This window comes from Hyperoodon ampullatus (genome assembly GCF_949752795.1).
Source record: "Hyperoodon ampullatus genome assembly, chromosome: 5".
Classification (NCBI taxonomy): domain Eukaryota; kingdom Metazoa; phylum Chordata; class Mammalia; order Artiodactyla; family Ziphiidae; genus Hyperoodon; species Hyperoodon ampullatus.
The window spans coordinates 114,275,236-114,299,799 of record NC_136918.1 but is presented as its reverse complement, the minus strand read 5'-3'; the positions used below and the strand labels follow the sequence as shown (position 1 = coordinate 114,299,799).

At 35.2% G+C, this 24,564-nt stretch overlaps 1 protein-coding gene across 1 annotated transcript in view; it reads right to left on the bottom strand.

Annotated features, from left to right (window-relative positions):
• The window catches only part of ROBO1 (roundabout guidance receptor 1), a gene marked incomplete at its 5' end in the record, with an annotated part of 793,256 nt that overhangs the window by 328,014 nt on the left and 440,678 nt on the right, over positions 1–24,564 (bottom strand). Inside the window, one exon of the mRNA XM_079704144.1 lies at positions 4,363–4,689. Coding sequence (XP_079560270.1) covers positions 4,363–4,689 — 327 coding nt within the window. The remainder of the gene's footprint in view (positions 1–4,362; positions 4,690–24,564) is intronic.

The window sequence follows — 24,564 nt, the reverse complement described above, 5'->3', positions numbered from 1 at the left end:
TAAGTTGTGTCGAAGAACTGTGCTATCAATTTGTGCCAGGCATAAAATAAAGTTCTAAATTTACTAACTGGTAATGTTGAGTATAAAAGAATAGACCCGTAAAATATTTTTCTAAACATTTAGTAGACTCTCAAATAGAGCTAATATGAAACAAAAAAATACTACTTGCAATACCATTTTAGAAAGCTGGGTTTGAAACTGAGTTAAACAGTGAATTTTCATAAGTGTTAGAAACAGCAATATATTCTAAATTTACAAATTAAAGTCCTCATCAAGATATATCATTCTTAACTTGCAAAGAAAAACAATAATTAAAAAAACAAATTTTAAAAAATGCATCTGTGATTAAAAATTGGTTTCCTTTACAGAGATAAGCTTCCAAAAATTCAAGGTGGAAACTTTAGATGTAAGGACTACCATATATTTCTTAGCATTCTGATTCTTAGACTTTATAATTGTGCGAGATAAACTTAATTGCATCAAAACTGAGTTTTCAAAAACAAGAATACAACTTTTACTACATGGCAAAGATCAGCACCTAAAGATCGGTCAGTGCTTTTCACTGTGTCCAACCTGGTTATAATTGCAATTTAAATGAGAACAAAAATAAATAATCCTAAAGATAACCAATAAATGCAATCCTTTTGGTACATTATTTAAATTTAAATAAATATTAAAAACACAAAAGACAAGAATATTACCATTTCTATACAAAAATAAAAGTTTTAAATGATGTTCCATATCATTTTTTTCTCCACTGTTTGAGAGATTGACAACTGTTAGGAACCAAGAAATCCAGTTGTTGTTACAGCTGTAAAACTTGGTTTAAAGGCAAATAAAACACAGATAAATGTTTTTAAAAGCATTACCAACAACTGTGCTGTGAAACCAGTGTTGCCTCAAGACACTTTTGTTAATGCTATTACTTTGAGCTATAGCGTCACTAAGAAATAAGATGAAATCTTTGTCTTCCTGTGTCTGAGCCTTTGGGAAGAATAAGAATAGCTCTTACTGAACTTCTGGTACCTAAACTAAGAAAATATGAAAAAAAATAGTAATACTCTCCAGGAAATAATAAAACCAAGCTATAAGAGTACTTTATAGATTTAAACTACAGCAAATATGACCCATGTTTTCCCTGCCCTCCTTCCCCTCCTGTATTTATGTAACAAACAAAAGGCTAGTTTTGATTTTAGGGTGCAAACATATTTTAAAATGGTGAATGAGCAGTAATTATTGGCTAAAATAAAGAACTGAAATACATGTGAATGAAATTACTATATATCTATTTGTAGTGCACTGAACCATGAATTTTTTTAGACACAAAAACCCACTTTAACTGCAGAGTACTTAATTTTTCCCATCTAACTTATGTGACCAAATAACACAATTTCTTTAAATAAAAACTTGCTTTTAATTTTTACAATTTAACTAGTATAAAAATTATTGGAAGCAAACACTACTTGAACTTTTCTCATGGTTTCAAATAATTATTATCACTAATAAGGTGATCCTTATTATCAAACTACCCTTATTAACAGCAAACTATATTTGATAAATATATAATATCTATATATTTCTCCCTTCCCAAGTAAATGAATTGTTACTGAATATGATCTTAAAGTATTTTCTAGAGTAGTTTTATTAAATTTTATTCAGTAAATTATGATATCCTTTTTTCTCTGGAGCTTGACAACATTTTGGAATGTGTCAGGAATATCCCACTAAAATTTGTGAACTATGCATTAAGGGACTATGTATTTGAATATTTTACTGGTAAAAGTTATATAATGCTCTTATGTCTGGTTTCAATTTCATGATCGTATATTTGTTGACTGAGACTGCAAGGGCTTTTCCCATAATGGACTCTCAAGGTAATGGAATGTCTAAGTTAGAAACAGAACTTAGCTGGAAACTAATGGTGTCTTTTAAAATAACTGCACAAAAGCCAGATTAAAACGGACAGGTCTCTAAATCCCAATGCATTAAGGATATCTTGATCATCTGAGGTAAAACTAGAGGTGTTTTGAAAAGGAAGATTTAGAAGGTAAGCATTTAGACCCTCTACTCAAGTCTATAAACTTTTAAAAAAATTCTGACAATGATAAGAATACAAGGAGAGTAGAAAATAATACAGAAGCATGAGATGATCTTTGATATTTCTGTTGGTACACATTTCTTATAAAGCAATATAATTCCAGGGAATAAACAATCACTGTTTTCCCCTCCTCATCCTCAGTTTCTTACATACCACACACAGGAGTTAGCCTAGGTTATCTACATCATCTTTCTTGATTCTCTAAATTTGTTCTCAAATGTTAACTCACATTTATCTTCACAGAAAATAATAATTCTTAAGTATAACGGTGCCAAGCATTAGAAAGGTGTTAATATCGTAACTTTGAAAGATTACTTTGTCAAAACATATATATATGTCTTCTTATAAATAAGTTGAAACTTTAAAATTATTTTGCTTGTGCTACATTTAAAGTTGAGCTTAAAAAAACAAACAAACAAAAAAAGATCTTTCTGCTGTGATTATAGCTTTTATACATTTTACTGATTTAGCTCTAGGACCTTCACTGAGAATCAAGGCAATAAGAGAAAGTACAATAAGTTAATTATCAGTTAACTGTGAATAGAGAAATATAAACTTGGGTTTCAAGTAAATGTTTTAAAAATGTGAATGTGGGGCTTCCCTGGTGGCGCAGTGGTTGAGAGTCCGCCTGCCGATGCAGGGGACACGGGTTCGTGCCCCGGTCCGGGAAGATCCCACATGCCGCAGAGCGACTAGGCCCGTGAGCCATGGCTGCTGAGCCTGCGCGTCAGGAGCCTGTGATCCGCAATGGGAGAGGCCACAACAGTGAGAGGCCCACATACCGCAAAAAAAAAAAAAAAAAAAAAAAAAAGTGAATGCCTAATTCTGACAGAGGTTTAAATGGTTACTTTAATTTTTTATTCTATCTAATTAAATTTTCTGCTCATATCAGATATCTTTGGCCTTCTGTCTCAAGGTAAGTACTACATGGCTCTGTGAGTGTGATCAAAACATCTAAATTCTCTGGAGATGATTTCACATTAATAATATGATTAAGTTGGAATAATCTATCTTTAAATTCCTTTCTATGTCTATAATGTTATAATTTTCTGTGGTTCTTTATATTCATATTCTAGTTGAATGCAGGAGACAATGTTAGAGATTATGAAAACTGATTATACAACTAAAATTTTGAACATACATTGTAGTAAGATATCAATCACCTGGGAAAACATTATATATAAATATAGACATAGTCATATATAGTTTCATATATAATTATAGACAGCTAAATTTAAAGTGATATTAAAATTTAAATTAGAATTAGATCTAAATTTCATTTGTGTCTCCAATTTCTATACAATTCTCAATTTCTGTCACATATACATATACACAGCAGGATTCTTTCAAAGGAATGAAAATTTCTGGCCACCTCTTGAATGTTTATTGAAAATAAGCCTAATTCTAATTCAAATACAATACACATCTAGACTCTATATATAACAATTTAATCATTAGTCAACTAAATCCTTATTGAGGTAATTCCAAATGAGCAGCCTTTGGTATTTGTGTAAATAAACTGAACCATCAACTCCCTGAGGATTCCATCCACGTGTTTTCCTCCAAGGGTACACTACAGTGTAGCCAAGATAATACAGTATGAGGCATATACATACATTTCTTTGGATATAGCTTTACAGAAAGTATATTTCTGAGAATTAGAAACAGTTTAAAACTACACCCTACACTACCAGTTGAAAGTATTTCTCCTAATGAGGACAAATGAAAAATACCCTATACTATTATATTTCCATAAACATCCCCATTTTCTATATATTTAAAAGGAACAAAGGAGGGGAATAAATCCATTTCAGTGAGGATGTTCAACAGAAAACAGCTCCAAAAAGTAAAACAAAGCACAGGGAACTCTGCTCAATACTCTGTAATAACCTAAATGGGAAAAGAATTTGAAAAAGAATAGATATATGTATATGCATAACTGAATTGCTTTGCTGTACACCTGAAAGTAACACAACATTGTAAATCAACTAGTCCAATATAAAATAATTTTTTTTTAATTAAAAACATTTTTTAAAAAAGTAAAACAGCTCAACAACTATGTGTAAATCCCAATTTAGCTTGCATAACCAGCTAAGATGAGAAATATAGAAAATGCAAACAAACAGTAGATGATAATCATATACTAATCTAGAGATTTTCCTCAGGTAAAGCCTGTGATACAGGTTTAAACTTTTATTACTGTGATCAAGGGAAATGATCCCATGTGGCCATCTCTCCAAACACAGAAAGCCCAATTTACTTACTGGCTACCTCCAGCGATGCATTGTGACTCACAGCCTCTCCGAGGTAATTCCTTGCTACACAGACATAGACCCCTTCATCAGGCCTACTTTTTCGTCCATGCACTATACGTAAGAAAAATAAAGATCCACTTGGCAGCAACATTCGGTGTGAGCGAGGGTCATCTTTGTCTGTCTCCACTCTCTCCCCACCTTTGTACCATTCAATGGTGGGTGTGGGGCGGCCTTCAGCTTTGCAGTTCAAAGTTGCAGGTTCTCCTTTTGAGACAATTAGGTCGGAAGGGTGTTCAACAATGCGAGGTGGAAAATCTTCCTGACGAAGACGGGAGCCTGCATAAGAATTGACAAAAATATCTTCATTGCATCACTTGAAAACAATTAAAAGTCTTATTTCAAAAGCATAGGTGTTAGCACTACTATCTAAACACTGCATAATAACGAACTCCTCTTCCTCACCTCCTTACTAACTAATCCTTCTGGTGTCCACCTTGACTATACCTTCTAATTCCTGAATCCTTTTGACCCACCACTTAAAAAGTGCTCTTGCTAAAACTTTGTCTGTACAAATCCTGTCTGCTCTCCAAATCCCTTGTCCACAAATCCTTTCAGAACCCATCACCCTGTCTGTTTGTACCATGTACGTGCCTGTTTTTGCAGAGGAATGTGTTAGAGAATTGTCAACTATTACAAATAATGGCATGGCTTCCTGGAATCTCATTTTTAATGAAACATCAATCAACACTTTAGCAAAACATATGCTATATAATAATAAACATTTATGTTAAAATATATGTGATGGAACTGTTCTTTACATAGACTTTTATATTTTTCTAAATAATAAATATATATGTGTATATATGTGTGTGTGCGTATATATATATATATATATACACATATAGTTTCCCAGATTTTTATTAATAAATTAAGTTCATTTGTCTCCAATAATTATGTTACTATTTTAGTGGACTTCAAAGATGAAATGTTAAATAATGGAGTTTAAATAATTAAATATAACATTCAATGAAAAAGGATACTAGGTGAGAGGCTACATTCTCGACCTTATGTATTACTTAATAAGTGAAGGCCTGAGTGTATGTGTCATTGAAATATTTTCTGTCTGTACCTTATTTTTTTCAATGAGATTATAATCTCTAAAAGAGGGATCAAGTTTCATATTTTTAATATTCCTACCTTATTGTTGCCATGGATAGATTTCATATGTAAAAATCTTAGAGATTTCTCAACTTCAACAACCAAACCTTAAACCTTGTTCTCATCTAGTGTTCCGATCTCAATAAAGAATGAAAAGTAGAAACCAGTCTCGCTTGACACCCCTTTCTGTCCTCTAACCCTCCCCCAAATTTCTTAAATCAATCTACTCATCTCACTCTCTACAGCCAGCTACCATCCCAGATCAAAGTACTATAGATTCCCACCAGGATTTAGGAAAGCTCTTAAATAGCTTCACTTGAATGCAGCCAAATAATTGTTCTGAAATACAAATACAATCTGGGTCCTCCCCTACTTCAGTGGCTCTTAAAATAAACTCATTGCTCTTAAAATCTTTAACGAGACCTACAAAAGTCAGTGTGTTCATTCCCCTATCTAGCTCTCAGGACACTTCCTGTTCCACTCCTTTCTCTGCTTTCTTCACCCCAGTCTTCTGTTAGTTCCACAAATATATTAAGCTTCTTCCTACCACAGGCCTATGCCTGCCACAGCGTCTGGGATCAAAATGATCTTATCCTAGTTTATACCCATTCTTCTTTCAAATCTCGACCTTCCCTGATATTTACCACAAAACTTAAATGCTTCTTTTTAGCAAGGGTATGAAACTACCTATGGTAAAATAATCAGAATTATATTTCAAATTTATTTGTTTGATGCTTTGAACACTGTCTGTCTTTCCCATCACTCTGTAAGATCTGTGGGTCTGATTTTGCTCATGGTTGCTTCCCTTATCCCTGGCAGAGTGCTGAACACACTACAGATACTCAATAAATATGTGTTGAGTAAATAAAAAAATAAACAAAGTACTAACAGCAAAACCTTATTTGAGTGGAATGATCTGAAGCTTAATAATCATGCACTGTATAAAGAGACTTTAAAAGATTTTATTTTTAAATTGTAACCATATAGGCGTACTGTTTAACCTTTACTAGACTAAGCTCTGAATGGGGTTTATTTACATCTCTAATTTGTAACTACTGCAGTTACTATTTCTTAATGAAATGATAAATGAATGATGAAACTAAAAGATCTATTATTTGCTTATGTCTACCATGAAACAAAAAAATTATAATCTGAAATATTGAGTAATAGTTTTATAATATGAAATATTGAGAAACAGCTTTAGTTCAGTGCATGGTATACAGCATACTATAAATCTGTTAAATGAAACCAGGCTCTAAAAGAGGAGGAAATAAGCCAGCTACATGGGAAAAAAATTACTTGGAAACTCGTGGTCTTTAGCAAAGGCTATACTGAAGGCAAATGAAATTTAAATTGAATTTAAGATTACTCAACCACAAGTGCTGTACAGCTTCAGAAAATAAAGCATTGTAATATATTACTGGCCTTTATTTTGGCTATAATTATGAAAGATGGATGCTAATGAAGATCAACTGCTGAGGTAATATATATTTAATTTAAGCCAATTTTATTTATATTCTGTAAGTCTATTTCAGATAGGAAACAGGAATGTACAGGTTGCTATAAGAATACAAAGAATGGGCACTTAACACTGCCCAAGAAAGGCATACCGACACATGAAACTTGAGGTAGGTCTTGAAAACTGAGTCAGGAAGAAAAGAAAGGAAAGGATTTCACTCAGAGGCACAGCTACAAAAGCATATGGTACACTGTGGGACCTGTAGGTAGGTTAGTACAGCCTCAGTATAAGGCAGGTGTCAGATGGACTTTGTACATCAAGCCAAAGTTCTGGAACCTAAATGAAGGCAACAAGAACATTCAAATATTTTAAGCAAGGGACTGCATGCTTAAGTTTGGTTTTAAAGAGCTCACTCTTGATAGTATGAAACTAGACTGCAGCAGCTAAGCTAGGAAGGGATTAGTTAGGACACTTTTACACTCTTTAAACAATAAATTCTGAAAGCTTGAACTTGGATCTTGACAGACAGAAAGGAAGATAAAAGGAAGAATCTAGAGATATTTAGTTACAGTATCAACAGGACCTACTCACTGGCAATGTGGGAGAAGGTGGAAATGAAAAATGCACAAGATGGTGCTTCCCTGGTGGCAAAGTGGTTGAGAGTCTGCCTGCAGATGCAGGGGACATGGGTTCATGCCCCGGTCCAAGAAGATCCCACATGCCACGGAGCCGCTGGGCCCATGAGCCATGGCCGCTGAGCCTGCGCACCTGGAGCCTGTGCTCCGCAACGGGAGAGGCCACAACAGTGAGAGGCCCACGTACCACAAAAAAAGAAAAAAAAAAAAAAAAAAAAAAGCACAAGATGGAAGAGAAGCAGAGGGTAGAGAGATTCTGAGTTTCTGATCTGAGCAAATGGTAAAGGGCAGTCCCAACGAAGGTCAAGAATAAAAGAGTGGGATGTGGTGAGAGGAAGAAGGACAGAGATGATTTATTCAGCATGAGATGTGGAGACTTTGGGATACTTCCAGAATATCCAAATATCCAAATAAGGACGACAAGTTGCCTATTATTTAATAATCCAAGTTTGACCTCAGGAAAAAAATCTCAGTTGGAGCCATATATGAAAATCAAGTTGGAGACTGAAACACTGGGAAAGAATAAAACTGCCTAGGGAGCATGTATAGAGGAAATAACGGCCAATTAAAGAACCTGGAGATCACCCAGCCTCCACGAAAGTGCAGTGGAGCTCAAGACTCTCTCCATCCCTAACCTACAGCCCCGTATAACTGGACCACAGCCAATATGACTTTTGGGAGTGGAGAGCTCAGGCCCAAGTTTTCACCATGATGTTTGTACAGCAGCATTCAGTAAACGAGTTTCAGCAATAAAAATGCTCTCTATTCTATTAAAGGCTAAATTTTCAAAATGTTCTGTGCAATATTCTTTTCTCAGATTGTTTACTCAAAGAAAGATCCGGGTTCTCAGGGTCTTTTAATCTTGCTAATGCACATTATGTGCTCCAGAAGAAAAGTAGAATATGCAGCAATTTCTTAAACTTATTTGGCCACTGAACGCTATATTTTTCTTTTTATGGGACATCCCACTGAACTTTGCTTCTGAGGAACACACTTCAAAAGAAAATACACTCTGTTAGCATATAATAATCTGAAGAGAATGAACAGGGTTAGCAAAAAAAAAAAAAAAAGAGTTACTTGCCTGTAGAGTTAAAACTTTTGGAAATCACAACAAAAAACATAGAAATGCCACATTTCTCATAACATACAACCTTCAAGAAAGGAACTTTCCAATTCCCGAGTGATATTTATTACAAGTCACTGGTTAACCTCAATAATAACAATTATAAATTGTACTCATCATCTCTATTAAAAACTATAATAAGTTATTCTTTATTATCATGTCTAAGCAGGAAGAAAAGGAATGGAAAAGAAAACAAATATTAATTATCCACCATCTCCTTTGTCACAACAGCATCTTCATGAGGTGGGTGTTGTTATCTGGTTTCCATATGGGGGAACTAAGCACTGGTGCTTGGCTGGAAGGTGGCAGTGCTGGGATCCAATCCTAGTCAAATTCAAAATCCTTGCTCTTTCCCACTATTCCATAAATATTGCTTGGATTAATTCATTAAAATCCATTCTTGTTTCCAATGCTAGAATTTGTTCATTTTGATTACTTTCATTTAAAATGTAGAAAATGAAAACGGTAAGAAGCAGTCAAACCAGATAACATCTAATGTTCCTTTCCCAGGCAATCAGAGAATATCTAACTGTAAATCATATGATTTCATAGTCACTTAACGCAGTAAAGACTTTCATGATGAACGAATGAGAACATAAAGCATTCCTTGTACTGTGAGAGCTTATCTAAATATGAGCTTGCATTTCTGAGTAGCTCTCCTATTTTATCAGGTTTTAATACTTGAGAACCTCAGTTTCTACACACTGTTTGCACAATTAAAATTAAGTATAACTGATCCCCATTTTTTTTCCACCAGCATGCTTTGAGGGAAGAACGTCACCCAACTTCTATCAATAACTGTGATTCACTTTCTCAAAGGAGGACCTTGAGGGAGTTACACCAAGAAGAATTAGGGAAGAACATATATCTTAGAAGTTGTATCCATCTCCACTCTGTCACAACACCCCTCTTTATATAATATTCTTGACTCACTATTCATAAAACGCCTTCTTTCTTCAATCATAAATTCTGAGTTCCTATAAATCACCCAACGACCACCATTTTAGTTATGCTAATTTGGGTATTTTTAATATAATAAGATAAAAGGTTTATCTTACACTTGGCAAAACCAAATTCAAGGTTTCAACTATATTCTGCATAAGAAACGAAAAAGTTACAAAGAAGAGAGGGTAAAAGAAAGGGGCTGATGGAGTGAGGCTTTAACAAGGAACTAGGATGATAACGTCAGCTGAATCCTGACAAGGCAAGGCAAGAATCCTGGTAGGACCTTGGGAATACAACACAATTGACTTCAGGAAAGGCCAGCAACAGGGAAAAGGGCAGGGCAGGATTCCTTCAACAACTTCCCGGTTGGAAGATAAAATATAAACACGAGTGACTGAAATATCTAAATATTTACACAACCACAGCTGGAAAAAGATACACACGTAAGTGCTAAGTATTTCAAGGAAATATATCAAAGTCACATGAGATTTATTATGAGGAAACCAAACTCCTAGTGGGATGTAAACTGTTCCCCCCTTTAAGACACTGCATTTACAGAAACATAAGCAAGTAACCGTTTAAGAGACTGATTTGCTAATATTCTGCTGAGGTATGCAAACATACAAATATATAATTTTATTCTTTTTTCAAAAGTATGATTTTATTCTTCTCTTCTAGTATAGCAGTAATACGTGTCTCAGGGTTTTGTTTGTTTAGGTTTTCAAGTCTGTTTCTTCTTAGCAGATTGAGCAAAGCAGTATTTATTTTATTAACAAAGTTTTGTTTTGATCCAAGTTTCTTTTTCCTATTCCGTGGTAGGTAAAATGGAAAACCTAAATGATTAAAATATCCATTCGTATCATGTATCATATTAGAACATCTGCAGCACAAGAATGCCTGTAATATTGCTAAAAGCACAAGAGAAACAAGTTCAGTGAGTAGTTGACATATGCACAATGAATATTAATAGACAATTTGGTGACAATTGCCCAAAGGGGGGTGTGGAGAATATATATTTGCCTTGACAACATACCTATATTTGTAAAAGAATACTTATATTCTTAAAACTGCCTTGCCTCTTAACCTTTTTTATTTAAGCTCCATTTACATCTTAAGGAGCAAAAGGCCTCCAATTATTAACATAAATCCTATCATGGGCTCCAATCCTGTAATTTTCCTGTCAGAATTTCATCCTACAAGGAGATATTTGTTAAAAATAAGAAGACAGCACCCATTAATTACTCACTGTGCAGAGAGTAGACTTAAATAGCCTCTACTGAGTTATACACATTTCCCAAATACTCATGCTTACTGTAACTATAAAAACAGAGCACACTCTACAGAAAAACTCGGTAATTTCACCTGAAATTTATATAGAGTAAAGGAATACAAGATGCATTAAAATAATTATATGATTAATGGATCATGCCATTTTCCTTAGGTACTTTGTTACTTCCTAATTCCCCTTGATTATAATCCCACCTAGCAAATTGGGGAGAGGGATTATTTTCTAGTCAAAATTTAGAATAATCCCAATAATTAACTGAGTGCCACTGGTACTGTCTGTTACGTTCTTAAATGATTACTAAAATAGACCAAAATGAAATTCCAGGAATGAATCCCTGGTATTTTTGTAATATTTCTACAGAATCTAATATCATATGGCTGTGTCCCCAGAGATGTGAGAAAGACTGACAGTCACGTAAGTTAAATTTCTGAAACAATATTGCTTGCCCTTCCCCCTATTTTTAATAATATGATCATGGAATACAAATATTGCAGAAGGTACTATGGCATTAACTGCAAGAATTGCCTCAGCTGACTCAAATCAGCCAGAATTTCACTATAAGCTATAACTAAAGGGATTGGAGGGTTGAGTTGTTTAGTTGAGTTCATGCTTCCTATCTGTCCTTTAGTAAAATTTCCAATTAACATGCAAATAAGAGAATTTTATTTTCAATAAAATGCCAAACAAAAATATTTGCATATCTTAAAGTCCAAATTCTCACTCTCTTACCCATCAGTTTACCTATATATCATGCCTATATTGCATTAAGACTTGTGCTAAGCATTGGCAATGCAAAGAAAAATGAAATAAAATTCCTAAACTTAACAGCCAGAAGTTCACCAAAAGAGACAGAAATATTAATAAGGATAATATTGAAAAATAAGAGCCATACAAGGAGAGGTAGGAGGAGAAGAAATTAGATTCCAGAAGAGGGAACTGCATCGGCAAGAAAGCACTAACTAATACATCATTTGTGGGGAAATTTTATTCAATCTAGAGAACGGATTCAGTTTGAATGGGTTTAAATCTAGGCTCTGCTAGTTGTTAGCTGTGTAAACTTGGATAAATTGCTTCATCTCTCTGAAAGTTTCTTCATCTGTAAATGAATATAAAAATAGTACCTAGGGGCTTCCCTGGTGGCGCAGTGGTTGGGAGTCCACCTGCCGATGCAGGGGACGCGGGTTCGAGCCCCGGTCCGGGAGGATCCCACATGCCGCGGAGTGGCTGGACCCGTGAGCCATGGCCGCTGAGCCTGCGCGTACGGAGCCTGTGCTCCGCAACGGGAGGGGCCACAGCGGTGAGAGGCCCGCGTATCACACACACACACACACACAAAAAAAAAAAAAAAAAAAAAAAATAGTACCTATACTTTAGAGGCTAGCATAATCCCTGAAGCACAAAATAATATTGTATTAACTCATGGGTTAGAACCATTAATGTAGTATTTTGGAAATTGGAATAAAGACTATTGTTTTATGATTCTCTTCTTCTGGGATTACATTAGGACTCTTGTTAATTTATAAAGAAATCAATTACAATTTTCCTAAATCTGTAAGAACAGTTGCAAACTAAGCCAGTCTCTAGTTTTAGTTGAGAATTCAAACAAAAATAATGTCTCATTTACACAGTTCTTGGCAAGATCTGGCACAATTCCAGCAAAACAGTTTTCAGAAGAGGATAAAAAATAAAACAAAACTAGAGCACTTAGCATAGCCAACTGATTGTTTTACTAAGAGTTATCAGATGTTGACACTAAGGTCATCTATAATGAAGCATCTCTGTTGTGTGTGAAAAACATTCCGTATAGATATATTGATTAAATATATTAGTTTCAAAACTTTAAAAGACACAGTAATGTTTTTAAAATAATACAGATTAGGGTTGAGAGGGCCAAGATGGTGAAGTAGAAGGACCCTGAGATCATCTCCTTCCACGAACACACCAAAATTGCAACCCTTTACAGGGCAACTATCTATGAGAGTGACCTGAAAACTAGCAGAAAAGATCTTCTATAACTAAAGATATAAAGAAGGAACCAAAATGAGACAGATAAGATGAACAGAGACATAGTACAGTCAAGACCCACACCCCCAGGGAGATGACCCACAAACAGGAGGAGAATCACAACTGCTAAGGTTTTTCCAAGAAGCGAGACGTTTAGGCCCCCATTAGGCTCTCTAACCCAGGGGCCCTGCCTGGAAGAAGAGCTCCCAGAACACTTGGTTTTGAAGGCCAAAGGGGCTTAGATATGGGAGAGTCAGAGGGCTATAGAAAACAGACTCCTCTGTGAAAGGGCATGCAAAAAATTCACATCCTCTGAGTCCCAGCCCAGAGGCAATAATCTGAAAGGAACCTGGGTCAGATCCACTTGCTGATCTTAGAAAAGCCTCCCAGACAGGCAGGAGGCAACTGGGACTCCCCTGAGGACATAAATGCTGGCAGCAGCCATTTTGGGGAGTTCGTTATACCATGAAGACGCTGGTGTAGGCAAGCACCATTTTGGAGTCCTCCCTCTGGCCTATTAGCGCTAAAGGCTTACCCAGCCACCAGGGGGGCACTGCCTAGCACCAGTCACCACACAAAGCAGGGCTTAGCAGTCAACCAGACCAGAAGCCCACCCCGCCTACCAGCGCACCCACAGTAGTTAGCCCTGCCACAACAGAGGGGCCCAGGTAGCCCACACAGGGGACACCCCAAGAACATACAGCTCTGGTGAACAGAGGGGAGCATGCTGTTGGGCCCCATAAGACGTCTCCTATGTAAGGATACTTCTCCGAAACTGGGAAACATAACCAACCTACCTAACTACATAAATATAAACACAGAGAATTAGGCAAAATAAGGAGGCAGAGGAATATGTGCCAAATGAAGGAACAAGACAGAATCCCAGAAGACCTAAGGAAAGTGGAGATAAGCAATCTACCCAATAAAGAGTTCAAGGTAATGATCATAAAGATGTTCAATAAACTGAGTGAATAGTCATATTGTCCTTCTTTTCCTTTTCATTACAAATATAAAAAATCCTATGGGTAGCGAGAATATAGATAAAGTTGGTAATTGTGTAGCATAACGTTTCAAGTCAACTCTCTATAGATATACTGACTATCAAAATTCACAAATAATTCTTTATTTATTAATGCTCATACTGATGAACCAAGATATTTAGGTCTGAACATAGAATCGCTTATTTCAGCTTTTAGGACTGTTTTTAATAGACAAAGCATTTTAGACAATATTTTGAACTGTGAAAACAGTATATGGGTGGCCCTGTGAATATTTTTTATTGCTATGGAAATATAGTTCATCCTAATATTGGATTTTCAACATATTAGAACAAATTATGTGGCATTCCAATCAATGTTAATTTATACTTCATTTCTTTGGATATAATATAGAAACAGCAAATGGTTATAAATTTTAGCTAACTACTTCAGTACACAGAACATGAGCAGACTTTCTTTATTGAAATAGCAACACAAAAACACTCTTATAACTGTATAAAATAAACCTGGTTTACTAATCTTCCTCTGTCCTGCATTCAAATTTCTGAAGAGAAAAGCTTTATTCTGAAAATAATCTTATTTTTGTGTTTAAAAACATGTTTTTAAATCATAAATTAAAAGTACATAAAAACAAATATGGATAAAATACAATTCCTTAACTGTACAGAAGTTTTAAAAAAATGATTATGTAAAGTAATATTTATCAATTCTTTCCCTAAAGAGTTACATTAGATTTTCATAGAATCTGTATAGATATAATTTACTTAGTCAATAACCTTTAATCAATTAAAGTATTAAAATAAAACTTTCAACTTTACTTCTTGAATTAGTCATGCTTGAGCCATTTTTAGAGAACTCTTGAATCTAGGTAAGTTATTAATGTCTGCAAGATAGAGTATGGAATTGCAATTCTAAAATCAATGGTCTATAGAGTCTGTCATACAGAGTGAAGTAAGTCAGAAAGAGAAAGACAAATACCGTATGCTAACACATATATATGGAATTTAAAAAAAAAAAAAAATGTCATGAAGAACCTAGGGGTAAAACGGGAATAAAGACACAGACCTACTTGAGAATGGACTTGAGGATATGGGGAAGGGGAAGGGTAAGCTGTGACAAAGGGAAAGAGAGGCATGGACATATATACACTACCAAACGTAAGGTAGATAGATAGTGGGAAGCAGCCGCAGAGCACAGGGAGATCAGCTCGGTGCTTTGTGACCGCCTGGAGGGGTGGGAGGGGGAGGGTGGGAGGGAGGGAGATGCATGAGGGAGGGGATGTAGGAACAGATGTATATGTATGACTGATTCACTTTGTTATAAAGCAGAAACTAATAAAAAAAAAAAAGATAAAATCAATGGTCTAAAGAGTCTAAAGACAATTACTCTTTTGGAAAACAAAATACTTAAAACAACCTTTTAAAAGATTACTGAGAAATCTCTATAGGAATGTAGTCAACTTCACTCTTTTAAAAATGCAGTCAAATACTTCTGACATGAACAAGAATTTCTAAACAAACTCTTTTACAATTAGCAAACTTTCATCTTTACCTCTCCATAACTTCCCCATTTCTCTCTCATTATATCTCAAATTTAGTTCTTACAGATTCTAAAATGCACCCTAATAAAAAAATGCTGAGAGGCAGATTCTAATCCCTTGACATATGAGATATGGGGATTTAAAAGCTATTCTATATGTTAACTTAAAATCGACTCTGTAATCCTTATTTTCTAAAGAGATAAGTAAATAATTCATCAATCCACAACAAAGCTCTGTGTAGTTTATCTAACAGAGAAAAATCCATGTACATAAATTATTACCATATGTAAATTTTGATGCAAAATGATAAAATTCCACAAAATTCTTCTAAGAGGATTTTTTTCTTTTTTGCACTCTGACTTGAGATTTGTAACACACTCTCTCTCTCTCTCTCTCTCTCTCTCGCTCTCTCTCTCGCTCTCGCTCTCGCGCTCTCTCTCTCTCTCTTTCCCTCTCTCTCTCTTTTTCTTTTGCAGGTATGTTTGGAATTTTTTTTTCTTGTGGAATGGAGGTCTGGTGTCACTTTTTCCTGAGGGCTTTTGATTTTTTAATTGCAATAATATGATGTCTATATGAATTTATCATTTTGTATGTTAATGCAACTTTAAAAAGGAAATATAATACCTTAGTTACTAAATAAAAAATAACTGAAATACTTCTACATCTCCAGTGCCTACAATAGCATCTAGCACTCAGCAGGTATTCAACAGAATTTGTTGAATGAATAATCAGATAATGGGAAAAAAATGATGGGTGCCCTCACACATATTTATAAATAGTTTAGAACATGATATAGATACACATCCATGCTTGAAGTCAGTCAGTGCCCACCCTCCCACCCCCTCACCCACCCCCCACCCGCCCCCCGAGTTCCAGAGAAAGTAAGGGAAATCTTTACTTCTGCTTCTGGGAAGCAAACATCCGCAGGAAAGGAGCCCTGAAGCAATGGCCTCCCTGAAAGGATTTGGAGATACACTGGTCCATATGAACTAGGGAGCTTTCTTTAAAATTAATTCTAAGACCTTTGGAACCTGTACACAGTATCATGTGCAGCACAAATACAAAGATTAACACAAGTGTAAGTTGCACAATTCTAGCACAAGAGATAGACTGAGAGAAAGAGAGACAGAAGGAGAAAGAGACCAAGAAAAGAGACGTAAAAGGAATATTAATGTCAAATTCTTAGGGATTGTTGAAAATGGATAGGTTTTGTTTCCTTCTCTCTAATTTTCTCTAGTTTTTAAGTATTCCATGATGTTCTGGTACTATTTTCATAATAAAATATTTTATTTTAGAAGTGTGAAAGCCAACAAAATTTTTTGGAAAATATGGAGAAAATAAAATTCAACTTTTGCTAACTCTTTAGCATTCATTTATTCACTCAACAAATATGTACTAAGTACTCACACTACACCAGGTCTTTGCTAGATTCAGGTAATACAAGAGTGCAAACAAAGAAACAAACAAAAACAGTAGTACCTGTCTTTCTCTCTCTCTCTCTTTTAGTTACTAAAAATGCAAAGTTAACGTGAACGATACACAGCTAACACTGTGTGCGCTTAAACAATGCATATGCAATTATATACCTTTTAGCCAATATTACACTTTTTTTGCGAACACACAAAAGCAATCACTGTACAAATGAAAGAGTTGTATATGCAAAACTGTGTGCAACATAGTTAGAATCAGTGGAAGCAAATGTACTCCATGCAAGATAGAATGAGCAGAAGCAAATGTCTTCAACCAAAAATAAAGCTTCCTGGAAAGGTTGAAAGTCTGTATGAGATTTAAATGAAAAGAGGCCACAAGCCCTGAGGCACAGAGCTGCTTGGTCATGCCCTGTGTCATCACTAGGAGTTCAAAGACTGGATATGGATTTAAACCTATTAACAGGTATCAATCACCTCTTCTCTTTAGGAAACAAATAGACCTAATTATTTTACTTATCTTCGATACGTTACAAGGTAATTCCTAGTCTATGTCACTCAGGGAAAGTCGTTTTTTTTTTTATCTTAAATAAATTTTCTCTTCACATTTGACTATTTTTGAGCAATTCTGAGACCTTCTATTAATAATAAATTAAGACCCAATTACATTATCAAAATATATTTACATTTTTCTACTCAGCCTGTTAATAACTAGTAGAACATTTCAATATAATAGGTATTTCTCTAGCACTGAAACAAGAACTGAGATGGAGAGGGATGAAAGTTGTTTTTGTTTGTTTACTTGGCTGATTTTTTGTTTTATTCATTTTAGAACTGTATTTATTTATAACTATATTTATATAATGTATTATATTATATATTATTTATTTATAGAATATGGTCTTCTGAAAAATTAAGGGTAATTTTCTTTTGAAATAAGTATTTTGTTTACTACAAGTATGTATAAAATTGCATCTAATGTTTTCAGAGACAAATATAGGCTCATCAAAATTAAGCCTTCCAAAATATCAGATACAGGCATTCCAAACTGGAGTAGTAACAACCCACTCAGTAGGTAACCTTTAAAAATTTTTTTTTTAATATTAAACATTAAATGAAAGCGATGAGCCTCAATATGCGATCCACCTTTATGTGTTTTAGAGGTTTCTCTAATTTCTAAGTATTCTTTATTTTATTTTTCTGCTTTAGAAAAAATTGGGATGAGGTTAAAAGTGTAGAGAAGTGGTCCTGACCTATTCAGTCATGCCCTTTGGGTGTGTCGACTTCTAAGTGGTACTTTACACAACGTGATTTTAATGAAATCTAAAGTTCGAGAACCACTGAACTAGAAGCTGAGCCTATGATGATATATATTTCTCATATTATTGAGTGTTCTGAAATTAGACCATTTTTACAATATTTCAATGACTACTAATGTTAATACTAGCAAATAGTTATACAGTGCTTACTATGTATTCCACACTTTTCTAAGTGTTTCAAATACATTAACTCGTTTAATTATCACACACACACACACAAACAGCAATGTTATTATTAATCTCATTTTATAGATGAGAAATTGAAGCATAACAATGTTAAGTAATTCACCTGAGGTCACACTGCTAATATATGAGAGATCTGAGTCATGGTCTCAGGTAATTTGGCTCCAGAGTTTACATTTATAATAGCTATTCTCCACTTAACTATGAGCAGAACCTTAATACAACATTTAGTGTAATCATGTATTAAAAAATCTAAAATATATATGACTAATGTATACTTGCAAGAATATGCTCTTCAAAGAGAATATTTTACTCATATACTTGTGCATTACGAAATCACTGAGTCAAGAAATGGAAAGAGGGGCTTCCCTGGTGGCGCAGCGGTTGAGAGTCCGCCTGCCGGTGCAGGGGACACGGGTTCGTGCCCCGATCCCGGAGGATCCCACATGTCGCAGAGCGGCTGGGCCTGCGAGCCATGGCCGCGGAGCCTGTGTGTCCAGAGCCTGTGCTCCGCAACGGGAGAGGCCACAGCAGTGAGAAGCCCGCGTACAGCAAAAAAAAAAAAAAAAAAAAAAAAGAAATGGAAAGAAAATGGCAAATATTGTTCCAGGGGTAGGAAGTATAACAACATGACTTGAGCTGTTGTCTCAACTTTACTCAAGTTAAAAATTAGCCTATAGTATAAACAAGCCTCTCAAAATCGACAGCCAAAAAGTTATGCTTCCTTTTGTATATTACTTTTATAAATAAAAAATATAGAAAAACTGATACATATTAAAATAAATAATAAAAAATGCATTGAAGAAAATGTAGAAAGTATGGAGTAAATAATAAAATACTTACTTATAATTCCATACACTTACAGAAAAAAACAAGGCTATTATTTTAATACCCTTCCTTCCAATATTATTCTATGCATTTTTACATGACCTATTCTAAAATCAATTTTTTCTTACAGTAAACATTTTGCCCTTTCACTAGGAACTCATGAAAAACATGTTTTTATGTTTTTTATGTATTAAAAAACATAACATTTTAAATGTATAAATAATATATCTCATTGATGTGTTACACTTAACTGAACTTCCTTATAGGAAGTTTATTACCAAATTTTTAGGATTATCAAAATCTAAAGTTTAGCATCATTGTGTATACACCTTCATTCATGTATTAAATTATTTCCTTAATATATCATCTTAGTTATGGAATTTGGGGACCAATGCGTTTTTAAAAGTTTAAGTGTTGATGCATATCTTCAAAAATACATTTTTAAAGGTATCTTTTAAAAAATTTCAATAATTCCAAAAATATTTAACACCTTGTTAAAAAATGCTAAATTCCAACTTTTTTATCTGTAACCTACAGTTGTCTGGTACTTTGATTATAATACTGCCTTTCTAAAATGTTACTTTAAAATTCTCTATAATCCTTTAATATACGGAAATGAAAATTAAGTATGAATATACTATTAAGTATATGATTTTTCTTTAATGCTGTATTCCTAGTTACATCACTTTAAAAATATGCTTATTTGTGCCTTCAATTTGGTTCACACTGCTCAGAACCTTCCTGCAAAATACTAATGACTACTCAAACCCCTATTTTCATTACAGATTATACATTAAATTTACAGGATTAAATTTACATTTAAACATTTATTAAGTCTCAAAAAACTTTAAATTCTAGTCTCAGGAAATCTTCAAGTTTTAATTCTTATTCATCCATTAGCCACACAACTCAATGGTTTAAACATAATCTTTGTATCTGTCTCCTAGAATAATGGAAATAAAAATAAACAAATGGGACCTAATTAAACTTAAAAGCTTTTGCACAGCAAAGGAAAACATAAACAAAATGAAAAGACAACTTACGGACTGGGAGAAAATATTTGCAAATGATGTTACTGAGAAGGCATTAATTTCCAAAATATACAAAACAGCTCATACAACTTAATATCAAAAAAACAAACAACCCCATCAAAAAATGGGCAGAAGACCTAAATAGACATCCCTCCAAAAAATAAACACAGATTGCCAACAGGCACATGAAAAGAGGCTCAATATTGCTAATTATTAGAGAAATGCAAATCAAAACTACCATAAGGTATCACCTCACACCAGTCAGAATGGCCAGCATTAAAAAGTCTATAAATAATAAACGCTGGAGAGGGTGTGGAGAAAAAGGAACCATCCTACACTGTTGGAATGAAAATTGGTGCAGTGACTATAGAGAACAGTATGGAGGGTCCTTAAAGAACTAAAAATAGAGTTACCACATAATGCTTCAATCCCACTCTTGGGCATATAGCCAGAGAAATATAATTTGAAAAGATACATGCACCGCTATTTACAGCACTGTTCACAGCAGCACTATTTACAATAGCCAAAACATGGAAGCAATCTAAATGTCCATTGACAGATGAATGGATAAAGAAGATGTGGTACATATAGACAATGGAATAACAGCCATAAAAAATAATGAAATACTTGCATTTGTAGCAACATGAATTGCTTATAAGAGGAATCTAAAGAAAAATTAGATACAAATGAACTTATTTATGAAACAGAAAGAGACTCACAGACATAGAAAACAAACTTATGGTTAGCAAAGGGGATAGAGGAGGAGAAAGAACTTAAGAGTTTGGGATTACCTTATACACACTACTATATAAAAAATAGGTAAACAAACAACAAGGACCTACTGTATAGCACAGGGAACTTTACTCAATACCTTTTAATAACCTATTATGGAAAAGAATCTGAAAAAGAATATATATATATAAAACTGAGTCACTTTGCTTTATACTTGAAGCTAACACAACATTGTAAATTAGTAATACTTCAATGAAAAAAAGACTTTTATTTTTCTTTAACAACTTTTTTTTTTTAAAGGTTTGGGCTTTATTTTATTTTATTTTATTATTATTATTTTTTTTAGATGTTGGGGGTAGGAGTTTTTATTAATTAATTTATTTATTTTTGCTGTGTTGCATCTTCGTTCCTGTGCGAGGGCTTTCTCTAGTTGTGGCAAGTGGGGGCCACTCTTCATCGCGGTGCGCGGGCCTCTCACTATCGCGGCCTCTTGTTGCGGAGCACAGGCTCCAGACGCGCAGGCTCAGTAGTCGTGGCTCACGGGCCTAGTTGCTCCGCGGCATGTGGGATCCTCCCAGGCCAGGGCTCGAACCCGTGTCCCCTGCATTAGCAGGCAGATTCTCAACCACTGCACCACCAGGGAAGCCCTCTTTAACATCTTTATTGGAGTATAATTGCTTTACAATTGTGTGTTAGTTTCTGCTGTATAACAAAGTGAATCAGATATACATATATATATACCCGTATCTCCTCTCTCTTGTATCTTCCTCCCACCCTCCCTATCCCACCCCTCTAGGTGGTCACAAAGAACCGAGCTGATCTCCCTGTGCTATGCAGCTGCTTCCCACTAGCTATCTATTTTACATTTGGTAGTGTATATATGTCCATGCCACTCTCTCACTTCGTCCCAGCTTACCCTTCCGCCTCCCCGTGTCCTCAAGTCCATTCTCTTCATCTGTGTCTTTATTCCTGTCCTGCCCCTGGGTTCTTCAGAACCCTTTTTTTAGATTCCATATATATGTGTTAGCATATGGTATTTGTTTTTCTCTTTCTGCCTTACTTCACTCTGTATGACAGTCTCTAGGTCCATCCACCTCACTACAAATAACTCAATTTTGTCTTTTTTATGGCTGAGTAATATTCCATTGTATATATGTGCCACATCTTCTTTATCCATTCATCCGTTGATGGACACTTAGGTTGCTTCCATGAAAAAAAGACTTTTATAATTATCTCGTTAGTCGGGAATGTTAGAGCAATAACTACAATGTACTTATGTTCCATTTTCATAATTCTCACAATCCTCAAAATGTTCTGAGTTAGGCACTACTATTATTCATAATTCATAGACGAGGAAATAAACTGAGGCACAGAAAATAAGTAACCATTCCAAGATTTCACAGGAACTAAGTGATGGAACAGAGATTCACATCCCTGCAGTCAGCTCCAGAATTCAGGCACTTAACCACTAATCCACGTTATAAAACAGTACAATTATTTAAGGATTTATCATGTGTAAGAATAAATATCATCAATCCAAAGATTTTTCTTGAACTCTCAAATTAATGTAGGAAAAACTAGAAAAAATACTTTGGTTCTATATGGTAGCTGGGAGGAAGGAAGGTAGTGAATTCATATCAGAATACTTGGGTTTTTCTCCTAGGTTCATAAATTACTACCTCTCCATCCTCAGTTACTGGGTCAGTTTCCTCATCCATAAAATGAGGTTAATATAGCATGTTAAAGCTGGAATAAGAACAGATAAATTTGTCGACCCTCACATTTTCCAAACAAAGGAAAACTAGTCAATGGTTTGAAAATACTTGATTAAAGCTGACAACAAATAATCCCTTGTAGCCAGAACCAAGATCTGGTTCTTCTGAATCTTTTAAACATGAGGTTCAGGATAAAATCTTTTGTAGAAGAGTCTAAAGAAGAGGTGTTCTAAGCTCATCCAGGATGTGCTTCAAAGTGTCTAGGAATTTTTGAAAGTGGAGGAAAATTTCTCTGGGGCATGCACAGAGATATAAAAAGTGACATAGCCTTAGGACATAGTCTTCTAATCTTCACAAGAAATATAAGGTTAATTATCTTTACTTTTTTAGACGAATAAAGAAAAGTTCACAGGAGTAAACAACTTGCACAACACCTCCTAAATAATTCATAGACAGTTGAGAATCATATTCAAAGCTGCGGACTCCAGGACCTGCAGTCCTTACAATGCATTGCCATGAAACACTGCTTCTCTGCCTTCACATTTTAAACTTCTGCTGGACTCAGCACAGGCTGAGCGAAGTTAACACCTGTTATTATTATTCCCTTGCCCAAGCAGGAAATTCAAGTTATTTTGTGTGGAGAAGTATTTTAGCAGACATTAATATTAAGAAAGGAACAACACCAGCTGGCATGAAGGTACTGAGCACTTAGTAAATTAGTAACTTCCAAGCATTTACTGGGAATTGTGAACATGTGATCTCCCCATATCACATATATATATATACACTTACCTTCTAATGTTGGTGAACTAATCCTATACTTCAAAATCTTACAATGGAGGACTTCAGTACTGAGAAAGACTGGTGTTTTTAAGCTGGGGAGGGCTTATATATGTTGGGAAGTTCAGAATCCAAGAAGTTTGTGATGAAGCACCAAAAACAAAATATATACAGTAAAAGCCAGAGAAGAAATAAGAACCAAAAGTGAAGTGGGGAGACTGCTTTCTCAGAGAAGACGAGGTTTTGGTTGTACATGGAAAGCTGGACCTGACTTGGGTTGGTCAAAGGTTTTTGCCCCTGAAATTATTTGGGATTTTGTGTTGATAAACATATTTGCATTTTTCTAGAGAGACAATCTATACACAGAAAAGGCCATCAGATTCTTGAAGAGGGACAGTAAGGCAAAAATAATATTTTTTTTAATAAACAACAAAATAGTTGAGTGTATCCATTTTCTAGGGTTGCCATAACAAAGTACAACAAACTGGGTGGCTTAAACAACAGAATTTTTTTTTTTTTTTTCTGGTACGCGGGCCTTTCACTGTTGTGGCCTCTCCCGTTGCGGAGCACAGGCTCTGGACATGCAGGCTCAGCAACCATTGCTCACGGGCCCAGCCGCTCCGCGGCATGTGGGATCCTCCTGGACCGGGGCACGAACCTGTGTCCCCTGCATCGGCACGCGGACTCTCAACCACTGCGCCACCAGGGAAGCCCAACAACAGAATTTTTTTGTCTCACAGCTCTGGAGACTAGAAGTCCAAGATTAAGGTCCAGCAGGATTAGTTCCTTCTGAAGACTGTGAGGGAGAATCTGCTTTATGCTTTTCTCCCAGCTTCTAGTGGTTTCCTGGAAGTTCCTCGGCTTTTGCTGCACATCATGTCACCCCCAAACTCTGCCTTCATCTTCACATGGTCTTCTCCCTATCTCTCTTTCTGTGCCCAAATTTCCTCCTTTTAAAATTGGATTAAGGCCCACCCTAATGACTTCATCTTAACTTGCTCATCTGCAAAGCCCCCATCTCTAAATAATGTCACATTCACAGATAC